General features: G+C 42.0%; 1 protein-coding gene across 29 annotated transcripts in view; it reads right to left on the bottom strand.

Annotated features, from left to right (window-relative positions):
- Positions 1–332: 332 nt before the first annotated feature.
- nfasca (neurofascin homolog (chicken) a) overlaps positions 333–17,581 on the bottom strand; it is a 143,863-nt gene continuing 126,614 nt past the window's right edge. For 15 of the 29 annotated variants that reach the window (XM_084927346.1, XM_084927343.1, XM_084927364.1 and 12 more), the window contains 5 exons: positions 14,965–15,093; positions 13,619–13,654; positions 12,949–13,018; positions 11,372–11,413; positions 333–5,573 (listed from right to left, as the gene is read on the bottom strand). In XM_084927346.1, the coding sequence (XP_084783472.1) occupies positions 5,345–5,573; positions 11,372–11,413; positions 12,949–13,018; positions 13,619–13,654; positions 14,965–15,093 (506 nt within the window). In that variant the 3' untranslated portion in view covers positions 333–5,344. Of the gene's footprint in view, positions 5,574–6,803; positions 8,217–11,371; positions 11,984–12,948; positions 13,019–13,618; positions 13,671–14,964; positions 15,094–17,581 lie in introns of those variants that run through there. The other 14 variants (XM_084927354.1, XM_084927366.1, XM_084927368.1 and 11 more) reach the window with 9 other exon arrangements.

The following is a 17,581-nucleotide window of genomic DNA, read 5'->3' as shown; positions in this document are numbered from 1 at the left end:
CAAAGCAGTAAAAATAGTTTTGGTTTTGTAACAGTTTGTAATGATGCACTTTTATTTCTGTGACATTGGTCAGTTTAACTTGAGACTTTGTTTTAGAGCCAGCCTCAAGAGGCCACCAGAGGAGCTAGCTTGGTCATCACCAGCTCTCCTAGAGGGAGCCTGGAAATGAAGACAAAGATTTTGGGTTATGTATCAGTAGAAACATGTGGTGTTTTCTACTATTAATGTAATGAATTAGGATGAAATAATCAATTCTTCCATAGCAAAGTCTACTGCTTTAAATCTATGCTGCACATAAGTACAGAAACAAGGATGACAACCAAGTCAGGAGGTAGAGAAAAGGAGATAGCTTTACTATAAAGAAGGCGCACTAGCAGAAGTTGCAACATGTCATCATACACGCATACATGGTGAATATATTTAAGCCATTTCCTGTAGAGTAGATGTACCTTACAAAAGCTGTTATGCTGCATGTAGAAGCAAGGTGTGAACACGCTGCTCTGATACACATGGTAAAAACAAGAAGATGCCAATATGACGCAGTTGTGAAAAATCCAGCTGGAAATGTGCACCAGTAAGTTCTGACACTTTGCAGCATTTTAAACTGAAGGAAAAGCAAAGGCTGTAAAAATACACATTGACTGTTTTCATCCCCAATTAAAGGTGAGCTAAGATAATGTGAAGAGTGAAGAAAAAGAAGCTTGGTTTTTGTGCACCATAAACTGATGTGTAGACACACACGAAGCTTTGTATACCTTTGTTTCTTTATGTTGCCAGCATCCCTGCTGTGGTCCACCAGTGGAGGTTGGTGGATGGGCAGCAGCAGAGTGAGTAAGGAGTGGTGTGTGTGATGATTTTTTAGCAAAGATTTCCAGTTCCAGTGATAAAATTCAGACCTGTTCTTCAACCAAATACTGCTCTTCCAGTGCTCTGTCTCACTGTCTGTGTCAGTTTCACAAGCAGCGTCCTGCTAGTCAACACAGTGCAGCATGGGATGAATCATCCTGCTGATTAAAACTCAGAGGACACTGCTTTAACATTCAGGAGAGAGGACAGATGACTGGGACGTACTGTGAGAAATATAAGATCATCAATGACAAGGAAACTACTGGGCTCTGTTTTAGAGATGCTCAAACTCAAATTTCACTTTGGAGTCACAAGGTCTATCATAAGTAAAGTGGCCTTCTCCTCTGCAGACTTTAGCAGCAGGTGGTCTGGGTCAACTTCTAAACCCACTGTAGGAAGCAAATAAGCATGTGTTTCATGAAAATCCTCTACAATTGTTTCTAACCTGGCGCCCTGCTAAGCAGGTAACTTCAATCAATTTCAAGTGGCATTGTGCTACATCACAAGAAGGGTAACTGTAGCATTATAACACTTGGATGTAGCACAGATGGGGATAGAGACAGCCTGGCAAAAACACTCAAGGTAAATTATTAAAAGAATAAAAATATTCCCCTATTCCCATCAAAGTCCAGAAATACATGCCCTGTTTCCATGGCAGATCTGTGTACTGATGAGAAGTGAAGAAGTGAGGGTGGGGCATGAAAACCAGAGGGAACAGCTTATAGAAATGGGGGAGTCATATGTAGAAAAGAACCAGAAGGAGCATGTTTGGAGGCATGGTCCCACTCCTGAAATTCAGATTCTTTATCTCCAATAGATGTGGATGCTGCTCTGCCTCGCTTTGTGGTTGTCTAGTCCCATTCAGTGTTTTTGCATGCAGTATGCAGGCAAACATCTCACAAGAAGATTAAAGGGTTTCCCGTTGCATGAAATGATTGAGGAGTTTTACTCCTTCAGTGTCCTTCACATGTCCTTTAGTGTACACATGAAGTATTGAGTTTGCTTTAACAAACTGACTGAATTAGAAAGGATTGCCTCTTATACAAGACTGCAACCATTAGCAGGCGAAGTTGGCGAGGAAATAAGGCAGCTCGTCCAACTCTGAACAGAAGGGAACATATGTTTTCACTTCAGGACGATTAAAGTCCTGCAGTGACTCTAGAACATTTTGAAGGTAAGATTATAGAGTAGCTCACCTGTGCTCACCTGTGTTTACTTGCTACTAATGCCATTGTATTAACACTGCCAAGGTTCATCTGTACAGTGCTCGAGAGAGAGCTGTCAACGGATTCTAGACAGAAGAGAACACGCCATTTAAATGTTAGTTTTACCGAACGCTTAGTGTTGATTATATATCATCATAACAAATATCCCTTTGGTCTTTGTTGCAGAGATCAAAACTAGTAAAACCGTTTCATTCTGCAGTGTAAGTGTATCAGCTGAGGATTGTGGAAGTTTTATTTTGATGTGGTCTGATATCACATTGTACCTGTTTGCTGTGTCAGGTTTGGGGCTACAGTTTATTGGCAGTCTCACACTGGGACACATTAAGAAAGAGGAAGTTCAGAAAATGAATGATTTTCCCTAGTTTAAGACTTCTTACCAAGGTTTTTGTGGATATGCAGATTTACAAGTTGACAAAGAGCACCTGAGAAGAGTTGTAATGACCAACAAACAAAGTGGAATACATTACAGGGGTCAAAGTTGTTGACCCCTGTAATGAGACACATGTCATGCCTGTGTATCCAGCCTCTATCTGAGACAAGGAGGGGACCTCAGGAAATTCATGTTCTCAGGTCTTGTAGTAGTTTGTGTAACTCAGGTAGTACGCTGCAGGAGCTGTTACTTTGAACACAATAGAATCGAACATGTTTCTCTTTCACAACACACAAACCAAGCCATCACCTGAGAAGGCTTGCCACAGTCCGTATATGACAATGCAAAGGGATGACTCTTCCTCAGAGTGCAAAGATTAATCAAAGCTACATAACAAAGGTGCAGGACAGACTGGCAGACTGCACCACTACAGCTGCTTGGTGGATGCAGATTTGTGACTCTCATTGGGCGGGTGGGGGTCAAGTCTTCAATATTTACAAAGGTAGGATTTTCTTTCAGGACTCTGATGTACAAAATAAATACCAAATAATCTGCAATAATGAATACACATCAATTCATTCTCAGAATGATGGAAAGGTTATGCTACTTAAGTCTGAACAACAACACAGAGTAACAGTAATACAGCATGAGTATAAGGATGGACAGAGACGTCGGTTACAGCAGAAAACGTAGCTGCTAGAAAAATATGTTGAACATACAGTTGCGTGTTGATGCCTCTCGCGATGAACAATAATTTTATTCTGTAGCCATCGGTAGTTTGGCTCAGTTGTACATAAAAATGAAGTGAATTAAAGTAAGAACTAATATATTAATGCTTTCCACATCATGTAATAAATACCAAATAAATACTCCAAATGTCAGCCTGTTTGATGTAGCACTCAGGGTTTAATAGTAGCTTCAGTAACTACAGCATGAGTGAGCCTCAAAAATGTCAAATGAAGCGGATAACTTTCATTTGTGGCTGTGAATTGTACTTTTCATTCTTTAAATCATTTGTATCACGTAGCAGTGTTTTGTAATTATGTCTTTTTGGAGCGATAAGAAACGGATCAAGTTCATAAAGATCCAAAGAACCAAAGAGGTCCCTCTGTGCAGGTGGGGTCAGGCTACACAGAGTGCAGTGCACTTACCTCACTGATTAGGATGCACCTTATCTACATCATGTGATTGTTGGCCTTCGCTCGCCCATGTTGTACCTTGCAATATAAAGCACCTCAAGGCAAAAAGTAAAATGATTGAACGTATCTATGTGGACTCTTTCAGATCAACACGTGTGGCTGTTCCAATAACAGTGAGTACTGGAGGTCATTGTATACAGTGTGTGGTACTGATGTCTGCACAGCCGGAGTGAAGCTGGACGCACAAAGTTTAGTGTGGACACGGCTTATGGATCATGACTTCTGGTGCTACATTCATGACCCAGGAGACAAAACCAAGATGCTAACCTGACACTTGCAGTGCTAAAGAGCAGCAGAAGAATATTTTCTTTCAGTTGAAATATGTCCCTGTGTGACCACCATACATTTGGCCTGGTTATAAAACACACTTTCAAAACTGCCAGTTTACCTGATTGGATGTAACTCTTTAACAAAGTCAACAGAATTAAGGAGCCTCACAGTTGTCCTGCAATATTAGAAGAATATTGATCCAGGACTGTGACTGACCAGTCATCTTGTGCTTTGATGAGCTCATCCAATAACTGCGAGGTTGGCAGTTTGATCCATACCTCCTCGAGTTCACAGACTAAACTGTCTTTGGATAGCAGACTGGACATTTCCAGTGTCTTTCACGATTACGTTCACGACTGAATTCAAACTTCTTCCTTTTGCAGTTTTTCCCACATTCCAGCAACATGATGGCGATGATTCCCATATTAGTGTGGGAATCATCGCCCTCGAACCCTGTCAGCTAGACATGAATGTAGCACAAGCCCACATGCTAATTAGGGAATTCACTGTTTTTTAGTGCGCTGGTGTTTCTCGAGCAAACCTATCACATTTCTCTCGCACTAAGTTTATTACCATGCTTCAGAACAACGTTGGGTTTAATTAACCACATACTGTAACTGAGCACAAAGCATGAAACAGCTTTTCCCAGGAAAAGCATTTTGAACAGCTGCAACACAGGATAAGAGGGAACAGATGCATGCCTGCAACAAAGTTCAAGGCAAACCACCTTGGGACTGAATCTGCTAAAAAGAAGCCCACAATGTGTACTTTTACTAACCAGATGGAACCAAAAATGGTATGAAGGAGGTGATAGTGCATAGATTTGCAGGGCACTAAAATGTGTGCCAGGACTTTATACAGCATTCGTTAAGTTTCACGGACTCCTCTATCAGCTGTGGAAAAACTAAAATCTTTCATTGCCTAAATATCAATATGATAAACATATCTGCCGGCATCCTATGGTTAGAAGCTGATATGTTGCAGGATGTGGCCAGAGTGTGTATGTATATTTAACCTCTGTGACTACTTTACTTGGTTACGCAGAGGTATGCCGGGCACGGGGGAGGTTATCGGGAAGCAGAGCTGAGTCACAAACCAAAAAATCTCTAAAGAACGTTTGATGCCTCCCGAAGGCACACTTCAAGTCTGTGTGGGTAAAGGGCAGGCAGAGCGCAAAGGAAAACGAGCATTGTCCACTTTCTCCAGATGTGTCCATGGACCATATTGTTAGAACTGGAAAAATAAATTAAAGGCTTGTGGTCGCATCTTTTTCCACGTTACCTGCAGAGGAGAGCCTAGACAGTCTCCAGACTGGTGCCACTGCTGCTTTCACTGTGTGTAATGTGTTTCATATACTCATAGAATCATGTGTGTGGTTCTATCATAACAAATCAGAGGGTGCGTCCAAGTTCCCCGTGTGCGCTGTTGAGCCGCTATGCCAGCGAGTAGATGGCATTCACAGGCGAAGTGGCCTCGGAGCTCTCGTTGCCCTCCGTCTCGTCCTTGTCCTTCTTCACTGTGTATTGGCCGATGAAAGAACCGTCTTCGTTGAACTGCCCGTCTCCTCCCTCGCCGTAGTCCACCAGGCTGTCGTCACTTTCCTTTACGTTGCCATCCAGTGAAGTCTGGCTGCCCTGCAGAGGCTTGTTGTCCTCGTCGCTGCTGCAGGGGTAATGAAACAGCAATGTTAGAAGTTCAAACGGCTCCAAGCTCTCACAATAGCGTCACGTGGACCTGTTTAGCTTCAGGACCCTGTAACACACTATAAGGGGAAAGTAAAGATGTAGGGGATTACACGTAAAGAGGCAGCTTCTCTTTGTCAAATGTTTTTTGTAAGATTAATGTTTTTTGATGTTTCTCTTTATTTTTGGTAGATAAGTTGGCTGAATATCTTTTCCTCAAAAAATTAGACCGGGTCTGTTTTAGAAAATATACAGCACACATGCAGCACACTGCTATTATCTCAGGTTATCAATGTAGTTTGCATTTGTTGCCCAAAGGTCTGACAGTACAGCAATCCTTCGAGTTCTTAAGCTGCCAACTGTATCAGTGGGAGTATTGATTCAACCCATTTTGCTACCATATATGCCCCTCTTAAAAAAACACTTACCCCATATTTGCACCAGGACTAAATTATTCATCTTTATTCACTAATGCTCTTTAAGCTTGCCTTCAACAAGTCCTTCACTAGAGGCATGTACAACGAAGCCAGCATACACCAAATCCATGTGTGAGAGCTTTGAGAACATCTTCTCTTCACATCTTAAATAATCAGGCCCCATCTTATCTTAATGACCTTGTAGTACCATATCACCCTATCAGAGCACTTCGCTCTCGCTCTGCAGGCCTACTTGTTGTTCCTAGAGTATTTAAAGTAGAATGGGAGGCAGAGCCTTCAGTTTTCAGGCCCCTCTTCTGTGGAACCAGCTTCCAGTTTGGATTCAGGAGACAGACACTATCTCTACTTTCAAGATTAGGCTTCAAACTTTCCTTTTTGCTAAAGCATATAGTTAGGGCTGGACCAGGTGACCCTGAATCCTCCCTTAGTTATGCTGCAGTATGTGTTTATACACCTCTACTGCATTTAATCATTAGTTATTATTAATCTCTTGGTCTCTTCCACAATGTGTCTTTCGTCCTGTCCCCCTGTCCTCACCCCACCCCCTCCCTGAGGCTCTGCTTGAAGTTTCTTCCTGTTAAAATAGTTTTTCCTTCCCACGATCGTCACAGGGGGGCGTTGTCAGACTGTACGGTCTTAGCACCTAAAGGGCCTTGACTTGACTGTTGTGGTGATTTGGTGCTACATAAATAAAACTGAACTGAATTGTTCTTTCAGCTCCAATGCTGTTTCACAGTCTAAGAACAAGTGAAGAAGAAATATGGAAACAAAACTCAAATGTAGGAGCAGATTTTAAAGAAGCTCAGCAAGTACAAACACAGGACTGTGCAAGGGTCCTGAGCTGCCCCCATTTCTTTACACTTTGCTGGGAAAAATGGGAAATAGGTGTAGCAGTTTATTGAAACATGGAAAGATGACTGAAAAGTGCACAGTTACAGGGGAAAACAGAGTTGGTACAAACAAACACTAGTCAATGACCGCTTCCATTGTTCAGCACAGCCTGAACTCTGTTACCTAAGCCTTCTGTAGTCCTTAGTTGTTTAGTTGTTAGTCTTGTAGTGTTTAGTCATCCTCAGGGATGGTTTCCCAGGTTTCTTGAAAGACATTGGAGAGTGCTCCTTTATCTGCCTTTGGTTCTGTCGAGATGATCCCACTCTACACAATTCATGCTGAAGTCCAGGAGAGACTAGTCCATCACTGATACTCTTCCACAGTGTCTTCTATCCAGCTATGCTTTTACTGCAGTGGCCGTGTCTTTGGGCTCATTATGCTGAAAAATGAAGCTGTTGCCAATCAGATTCCAGATGTTACTGTATAGTTGATTAAAATGTGAAAGTACTTTTCTGTGTTCATAATTCCATCATTTCTGGGAAGAGCCCATCACCACTGGCTGAAATACAGTCCTACACTGTGACAGAGCCTCTTGCATGTTTTACAGACACCTGTAGACGCTCACTGCTGCACATCTCTCTTGACTTCGTCCATACATATTAATGAAAATTTCAGACAAAAATGTCAAAATTAGGCTCAGAAACCTGCTGCTACTGATTTTCAATCCAGGTCTTATGTAATCTGGCATATCTCAGCCTTTTCTCCCCATTTCCTTTCCTTAACAATGGTTTATTAGAAAAGTTACCTCCTGGTTGTGGCTCAAGGGAGAGCAGGTCATCAACTAATGGGGAGGGTTAGTGGTTAAATCCGTGGCTGCTCCAGTCTGCATGTCAAATCGTGGCAACATACCAACCCCAGGTTGCTCTCTGATGTATTTTTTCTAGACTCAGTAAAAAGAAATGGGGAAAAACAGGCTCTAAATAAATAAAAACATATATTAAACTTTAAAATAAAGACAGGATTTCATATTGGTTCTTTATCTCTTACATGTACAGAACACTGGTTGTCAACTAGGTGACTAGGTGTTTTAAAACTTAAGACCAGTGGAAGAAAATCTAGTGGAAGCAAAATGTAAAGAAATGAGGGCTGGTTGAAGATGTATGATCCTGCAGTAGGCCTCCTGTAGGATCATACAGCCTATTAATGCTCATACAACAATAACATTTTTGTAAGATTGTTTGCAGCCGAAAAAGAAAAAGGCTCAGCACTATCTGCTGTGTGAGGGAATCTGCAGGAATGGTGGCACAGTGTTCACGAGACTTTCTTCATCAGTAGCATCTCTGCTCTGCAGCAGGCTGTGTAATACAGAGCAGGGAGTAGCAGACTGCTTATGTAGCACTGAAAAGCCAAGGTTAACCCTGAAGGTAGCCCCAAACCCCAAACAAGCTTCGTCGTGCAGGTCTCAGATAATGAGCTCTGGTCACACACACACACACACACACACACACACAATAATCCAGGCAGCATCTTCTCAGAAATAATTTGAAAACCCAAATAAACAAACACGTTCTTTAACTATGACACTGTGCATGCTAAAGTAGCCATATTTAAAAATGAAATCTGGGCAGTATCTGTATTGCATGCTTGATTTCATCTCTGATGTCTCCTAACAGATTTTAACAGGCAGGAGAATTTCATGCATAGTTATACACAGCTGTATGCTAGCATTAACCTTGTTATTAAACCAGTAGCATGACAAAAGAAAAAAGAGTGCATTTGAAGGATGCAAAGGTAAGATGTTCTTATCTCCCTTTGTGTGTTCAGACGCTCACCCCAGAGGACACAATCTACACTCTCAGAACTGCCACGCTTCATGCCAAAGGACATTTGCAATATATATGTATATATATATGTATATGTGTATATATGTGTGGATACATTTTAGCAAACAAAAACAAGCAAAAAATGAAAGAAAAAACACGACCAAAGCAAATTCAAGGCCAAAAAATAAAAATAAAAAATGAAGAAGCAGGAAGGAAAAAAGCAACACTTTCTGAGCTGAGAAGGAAAAGATGGTAGAAGATGATTATATAAGTATTTTTTATTCTGACAAGTTTGTGACCTGCTGAACAGATCAAACATGAATGTATACTGAGCGAAGTATCCAATGGCACAGTGACAGTTGTGTCATCCACACTACTGCTTGGCACAGTTTCTGGTGAAGACAGCCTTAGACCTTCAAACTAAATGATGACATGTTGGCTGAAGGGAAACCGACACGTCCTTAGGTGTCAGTGGTACTTGATTAGGAAGCCTCTTCTCTTCAGAGGAACAAAGGAATGAATGTACTCAAAGTCTGCAGTGTAGAACAGAAGCGAAGGAAAAAGTAACAACATCGTTCTTTGACGTTCCCTCCATGCCTAAGCAGAAGAGTGAAAATTATGCCTCGATCATGTTTTGGTGTCTTTTCTCTCTTTGCGTGTGATAAGTGCTGGTAATGGACAAACCAATACGACTATCTGTACGTCCATTCAGGCTGAGAGTAGTCTGATGTTTAAAGGCACACAGAGATGGAAAGAAAAATTACGCAGCCTATTTGACAAAATGACAGGACTACAGAGTGCAGCGATTTGTGTTAAACAAAAAGTCAGAAAAATAAATACTCAAGTAAACCGCAGTTACTTGAGTATTCTAAGGAAGTGTTTGAGCTTCGGTACTTCCCACCTCTGTGAGAAGCACCACTCCAAAAGCAAGCCCAACTTAACGACAGCAGAAACGAACATGCTTCCAGCCGGGTTCAAAAGTGGTTTTGGTCTCGATTCCTGTTAATGGAAACTTTACTGGGGCGATTTTTCGAGTGTAAAGTGGGTGCCACATTGTCCAGTTCAGCATTTGTTTTTAATCAAATGAAACATCATGTAGGCTACTTTCACCCACTGGTTAGGTTTAGGCACTGAAACCATCTGGTTCGATTCACCAAAAAGATGACCGTTTGTTTAAGATGGGCAATCCTAACCTTTTATGTATTTAAAATATAAATACATACAACCAAATTAAACCAAATTCTTTATATTTGATATTAATGTTTTCTCAGTGAACATTGAGATCTGCTCTGTGAGGGCTGAAAGTGCACAAACCTTGTAGATTAGCAGTAAATTTAAAAGAGAACTTTTTATTTACTTAGCTGTGAGTTGGCATCTTTTTATTTAAAGAGAGGCTGTTTTAAATGTTGCTCTTTGCATGATAAAGACATGAATTAAGTGGTGGAGTGCTTGGATCTGTTGCCTTATACCGAGAAGGATATCAAACTGTGCATGTTCTCCTTGTGCCTGCATTCCTGGCTTGTTCCCACAGTCCAGAAAAACACATCTTAGGTTAGCTGGCGATTCTAAATCAGTCATGAATGTAAGGCAGATAAAATGAATGAGTGTAGTTCAATGTGGCTGCATGCTGGGCAAAGATAAGAAACCAAAAGAGCCTCCAATCCACCAATCCACAGGCAGATGTACAAAATCAAAAGTCGTTTGTTGTGCCTTGCTTTGTAGTGGACGCTTAGTTCTTGTTGCCTAGGTAACCTTCTCAATCGGTCACCATGGAGCGGAGCAACGTTTAGGAACAAACACTGCAGCAGCTTGACCCTGACTCTGGTCTCTGCCCACATGGAAAAGATATTTATAACTCTTATACAGTTTGTATCTGTCTTGTGTGGAACTTGTAAGAAAAGCACACAAGAGTGAAAACAGATATAAGATCCCTTGAAAAATTATATAATTGAAACTTGTATGTTTTGGATACTTCCTAAAACAATATATGAAAGTAGTAAGAAAGTGGCCACTTTCATGAGTAAATCATAGAAGTTTTTACTATTTCTTTTCCATATGGGTAGTTACAAAGCTGCGAACCACTTCCTGTGTGGCACAGCAACACAGCTAACAAAGGAAGTCAAGCAACAAAGTACACACTCCAAGAGAGTGTGACCATGTGGACTGTCACAAAGAAGCCCTCGTAGCATTAAAGGCCTCTCTCGCCTCATTTCTGGAAGCACTGCTCTCCAGCTACTGCTGCTAACAGGCAGCACTGTTCTTTTTAAAAACTGTGGGGACAATACCAGGAGACGTTTGGGACAAAGGACAGGTTCTTCTTGCAGAGAGGAAAATCTGCATCCCATTATTTTTTACTTTATTTCTACTACAAATTGAGATAACGCTAGAATCAGAGCTTTGTTGTGTTTTGGGCAAGAAGAGCTGGTCATAACTGACGGAGCAAATACAAATTCTGTTTCCATTTTTTCCTGAATATTACATTAAATGCAAAGCAATCCAGATGGAGTGTTACTGCTCACATCATGGACTTAAACTGCACCCTCTTTGCAGGCTGACCCAAAAGCCAACAATGCAGGCATGTTGTCAAGTCTCCAAACATGCTACACCTTATCCTGTTCTTACCCCCACCCTCACACCGCTTACCCCTACATGCTCAGGCCAAAAGACTTTGCTGAAAACCAAAGTACCTGTTCTCGTTCTCGTTCCTGTCAGGGACAGATGACCCATTTCAGCATTGGGGGAGAGAGAGGGACAAGATGTGAGGAACCACATAAGACGGCAGGAAGGAAGGAAGGAAGGAAGGAAAGAAGACAAGTTCCACATTGTGCATGCATGGGTTAGTGTAAAAACACACACAGCTGAATGGGCTGGACCCTGAGTTGTTCATTGACAGAAAACAGGTTCTGGAGGAGGATGAAACACACATTATTAAGCACAGCATGCTGGGGTCAAACGCACCTCTCGAAGTTACCCTGAACACACAGTGTGAGTCAAAAAACAGCAGCTGTCATTCTAAGTACAAATTTAAGCAAAAGCCCAGTTATGAACGTTATGTGGGACCCATTTGTGTGATTTAATGGACCCATTTAGGACCCAGGGTCACAAATGAAATTCTGATGTTAAAGTTGTGGTGATGAAAGTTAAGATGCCCTCTCACACAGCTCAGTTAGAACACGTCCACTTCAGATTTAGAAAGCAGGTTAAACTTAAAACGTCTTTAGTCTAAAGGGACTGTTGGCAAATTAAGGGACAGGTTCATTCGTCATGAAGAAGAATGAGGCCACAGAGCTCAGTGGAACCTGGAAGGAGCAAAAGATGCAACTTACCACATATCCTTGACATTACACAGAAGCCTTTACACAGTACATGGTATCGAGTTTGAATATATTTGTGTACGCACTTCAGAGAGAAACACGGACGTGTTCAAAACTAGATAAAAGGTGTAGCTGGGACAGGAGATCGTCTAACTCTGCTCCGTCAAAGAGTCACGCACACCAGTCTGAATGTGCACGGTGCACACACTCCAACACACACTTTACTGCACTTGTGTTATTGCTGTTCCACAAGTTGTACTCATAACTAGCTACACTTACAACCAAATTTCCCATTGTGGGACAATTAAAGGATTATTCTATTCTATTCTATTCTATTCTATTCTAACCAACTACCAGCAAGGAGAATGTACAAGAAAAATGTGCCAGACGTGGTCTGAACACCAACTTGTGTTTACAAGTTATTCACATGTATGTTGTTAGAATAGTGACCAGCCTTATGCACACATCATGCTTCACTTCAAACACTCTAGTCTTAAAGATCAATCAGTCACAGAGTAGGAGGAGCCTCACCCTAACCCTGGCCTCAAGAGAAAGGCGCTAACACGGCGCCAACCCCTGTGCATGCTGTTCCCCACAGAGCTCAGCTGTAGGTGTACTCACGCTGAACCCCGTGTACACTTCCTTTAGAAAACTGGCACCAACATTGGGCTGATTCTTTTACAGTAATAATTAAAGAAGCTGGACACAGCTGCCATTTCAATTCAAATGTTGAAAAATGTTTCATTTGGCTTTCCTCTAAGCAGCAGTGCTTCGTGGTCTTATAGTGCAGTGTTTCTGCTTCAGTTCTTTATTGCTTAAATTTTAAGCTCAGGCTATTATACAGGTTCATTACTAAAGGGGCTGCAGACCGCCGTGACTGATAACTGCTGACGACCTTTACATGAGCGTATAACAGGAATAGTAATGCAGAACAAGCTATTTATACTTACTGGTAATCAAAGGATCCATCCTGGTCTTTTTGATCCACCGCGTCCAAGGGGAGATCTTTTTTATCTCGCACTGCCAAGGAAGACAACAAAGGTGTTAGGCTGCAGCTGTTAGATTCAACAGAAACCAGACAGATTTTCAGGGCTTTATGTTGAAAATACAATCATTTAGTTAGTCCCCATCTGCTGGTTTAGTTGTTTTCAGTTGTCACATACTAAGTCTACACTGTGTACTGTGTATAGGGCGTATGAATAACGAGTGTGGGCTATGTCCTGTCTGTCCACAGGGTGAAGCAGCTCACTCAAAGGCTTCGTTCAGTTGCTGCCAATTAAACAAGAATTCAAATGTGTTCAAGTCATTTAGTGACATTTCTTCAGGCCGAGTGAAACATGCATTTGGAACACAGAGCATTTATGTGAAGGGACAGTCAAGCCTGTTTTAGTAGCAGTTGCATTATGTTGGGTTTGCAGAGAGAGGATCGGGGCCACTGGGGAAAAGGAAGAGGTTTCTTTCTCTTTCCCGGTGGCCCCGATCCTCTTCAGTAGCTTTGTGAGTTGGTCAGATTTGTTAAAAACGTTTAGTTTTAGTTCCACGTGCCTGACTGAAGGCTTGTCAGTCTCTGTTATTGGTCACTGGTCTGTTATATTAGTTTGTCACTGAGTCAGCACCTACCCAGAGCCTTTGTGAAACAGCTCATGTAGCCACCACCTGGACATTACAAAAACTGTAAAACATTAACAATACTCTAATTTAAGTCATTCATGACCATTACGTTATAATACACAAAACAGCAATCCAGCTAAATGCTGTAAAACGTCTAAACCCTGATTTTAAATTCTGAATTCATCATATTTGTCATGTCTGTTTTCACCTTGTTCATGCACACAGCAGCTGGCTGTCCTCCCTGTACTGACTGATCAGCTGGAGTCAGGCTGCCTGCTGTGACTCTCTTATTGGAGCTTTTCTATCCAGCAGGCTCCACAGGCTGCTAAGAACAACAAGCTGTGCAAAGAGAAACCTACAAATCCCTCACAGCAGATATTCACCCCTCTTCATTTCCTGCTGTTTCCAAAGGTTTGTTGTTGTTCCTTTCATAAACTGCTTAAAACAAATAAGTTCTGTAAAGCTCAGTATTGAACCTCTAGGCGGGGCAGCCGTCTTCCCAAAATTAGATGTAAGGAATCATCTTTACCATCATCTCTTGGTCAGAGTGAGAAACAAATGGACTCACTGACCGCTCTTCCTCCATACTGTGCTGAAAGATATCTAAGAAGACGACTTCAGTCACCTCGTGTTGTCTTGTCCAGAGACCCCGTCTCAAACCACCCACCATGACTGCCCATTTTCACTTATCAAAAGAAATATTTAAATAAAAAAGACTAGTGTGCTTTCCTTTCTTTAAAAAAGTGCATGACAATATTGTCATGCCCATCAGGGAACAAGTGCACTTTCAACACGTTGAATGTTTGCATGAGATGCATCGTCACCTGGTCACCAGAGGAGTTACAAGAACAGACCTCTGCTAGGGTGCAGACACAGCAAAGGAAAACTAGCTTACACTCGCTCAAAGCAAAGATTCCTTTCAGGCTCACTGCTTGTTGTTTGTTGAAGGTTTCATTTCACTACAATACACAGACCTGCTTCTTGAACCCAGATGCTCGCTACAGAAAATGCTCTGCTGATGAAACCTCAACAACATCCTTGCACCCAGACGTGTACTGGCATGAGGCGTGGGAGATGGAATCAGTAACTAGCTCTAACTATGTCCTTGAGGTAAGTAGCCACATATAACAGCACTGGCTAAAATACCCACTACTCTTAAGACCATTAAGACCAATGATCTTCTAAAAGGAAACTACCTGGATGAACTGTGACATTACTGACATATTCTTCCTCTCGGCATTAAAGAATATTCAGTCTCTGTGTGGCGCCACAAATTCAATAATCACTTCTTCCCACTGTCTGCATGATTTCACTGAAGAGAATAGACTTGCATAAGAATGCTGTGGGAAGCTTACCTGGGTACTTTCCTCCACGACTCCGCTTGATGAAACAGACGATGAGGAGGATCAGGATGATAAGGGCGATGGCGCACATCAATCCGATGAACCAGCCCTGCGTGGCTATGTCTACCTGGTCTATGTAGGCTGGAGTCATGTCAGAGAGACAAACAAGACAAGACAGTGGACAAGAAAGAAGAACGCAAAGAGAGTTAGTATTTATCTGGAGAGGGTTAGGGTTAACCCCCTAACCCTAACCCATCCCAGAGCGCTCAGCAGACGTCAACAGCTCAGAACCAATATGTCATCATTTCCCCAAAAACAATGAGGATGACGCAGTGAACATGATCCTGTCCATGTCAAGGTGAAAATTCACACACTGTGTGATTTAATCTGGAAAAATGTACTTTTTTCCCAACAAATCAGGGACTTTGTTTCACAGCTGCCACAGTTACTGTGTAAGCCTGCAAGAGGAATTTCTCTGCTTGTTGACAAACTGTACCAACAGCCTACCAAGATCAGTCAGTTTTACAGGTGTTTGATTTATCCCACCTTCATGTTCATGTCCCATATTTGGGACTTGAGCTGACAGTTTGTTTTAGTCATTAGTCTTAATTCACACTTAATTCAAATTACCAGAAGGATACCGCACTGGTCAAAAGTTTTGGAACACCCTGATTTTTCCAGTAATTTATTGCAGTTCAAGTCATCCATGTCCAATGAATAGATCGAAATGGTACAAAGGGAAGTGGTTAAAAACAAAGGCTACCCCAAACTGAAAACTAATGTACACATACGAAAAGGCCTTTTTCAGAGAACACAACATGGGTTAACAGTTTAAATCTGCTCTGCAGCAATGGAGGCTGATCAAGCCTTGAAAGCTGCTGCTGGTACTTCCTACAGCTGTTCCAACTTTTCTGGATTACTCCCCCCTCTGTCTGCACAAAGCAGTGCTGGGACACACTGATTTACCCTCGTCAGCATCAGCTGAACAGTACTCCAGAAAGTAGAGTTGCTACAAAAATTAACAATGGAAGAGACACAGACCATCATAACACTTATAAATGCAGGTCTGTCCTACAGAGAAACAGTGAGTCCAGCTTCCTTCAGCCAAAGGCTCAGAAACTGTGACAGGAGGTCTGCAGACCCAGAGACACGACTGAACCAGAGGACAAGGTTCTGAGAGTTAACAGGTGTGTGACGGCGGCTCACAGGACAACAGCTTCAAGCAGCTTAATAGTGGTCGTAGTGAGCAAGTCTCAGTTTCACCTGTGAAGAGAAGACTTCAAGCTGCAGGTTTGACAGGACGAGCTGCAGCAAGAAAGCCAGACGTCAGAATAAGACAAAGAGGCTTGGCTGGGCCATGAAACACCGACATTGGACTACTGAAGGGGCTGTTTTGGTGGATCCAGGGTCGGTGACTTGTACACAGTGAGAGGCCCCCTGAACCAAAACAGCTACCACAGCACTCTGCAGTCCCATCAACCACCCAAAACATAAGTGCCAGAGTTTTTTTCAGAGTGCAATGAGGCATTAAAATAGTGGTGTTCTAAAACTTTGGACCAGTAACATATATCTGTTTATATATATACAGATATATGTACTAGAGATGGACCGATCCGATATTACGTATCGGTCCGATACTGACTTAAATTACTGGATCGGATATCAGAGAAAAATGAAAAATGTAATCCGATCCATTAAATATCAAAAAAGCACCTCACAAAACTTGCGACACGCCGTAACTCGGCTCATAACCGTAGCACGTGGGAGCAGTGTGGTCACGTGATAGAGCGGCTGTGGCGTGCAAGACCTGTCGGCGCTCTGGTTGAGCATTTGTAGCCTCGCTACCAACCCGGCATTTCATCTCCGAGGAAGTGATCCCAGAGAGAAGTAAAGCAAGTGTGTAAGTTCATCTCTGAATGTTTGTAAAGCATTCCAGCGTTAAGCTTAACAACCGATATATGGAGCGACTGCCTCTCTCTCTCTCTCCTGCTGCTACTTCAATCATGAAACTGATCAATGATCAGCTGATCGTCTCTCTTGTTTGTTTTTGGCCCACTTTGCACCAGAAAGAGGAAACCAGCAGCTGAACAACAGCAGCACGTTTAAGCTTGATAAGCTGTTGTTAGAATTTATTTAATATTACTTTCTACACCAGGATCTTTTTCTACGCAGCTGACGGCTGGTAACTGTGCAGGGGCGGATCTAGCAAAGTTTAGCCAGGGGGGCCGATAGGGCATGAACAGGGAGAAGGGGGCACAAAGACATACTTTTCTTTCTTATTCTCATTTAAAATGTCGAGCTTTTAATAAATAATTATCTGAATCTTACACCCAAAGTTTTAATCTGATGTAAAATGTATAGAAGTCCATTACTGTATATAGTAACTATTAAGTCTAATAAACCCTAGTAAGCTATAGTACTTTTTCCTTTGGGAAGGTACCATCTGTGCAGTTCTGTTGAAGAAAGATGTTGAATCTATTTAATTATTCTTGAAAAATAACTGATTTCTGTGAATTTTTTTCACACTGCATCAAATTAAAGTTGATTACGTCGATTAAGCATCATGAGGCGGGGGGTGTGGTTCCCTATTTTTTTCTTTTGCTGCGAGTTTGCAGCCCTATTAGTTAGG

Source organism: Perissodus microlepis, chromosome 5, assembly GCF_051167445.1.
Source record: "Perissodus microlepis isolate ML-2025 ecotype Zambia chromosome 5, ASM5116744v1, whole genome shotgun sequence".
NCBI classification, from domain to species: domain Eukaryota; kingdom Metazoa; phylum Chordata; class Actinopteri; order Cichliformes; family Cichlidae; genus Perissodus; species Perissodus microlepis.
This window is presented reverse-complemented; position numbering and strand designations above follow the sequence as displayed.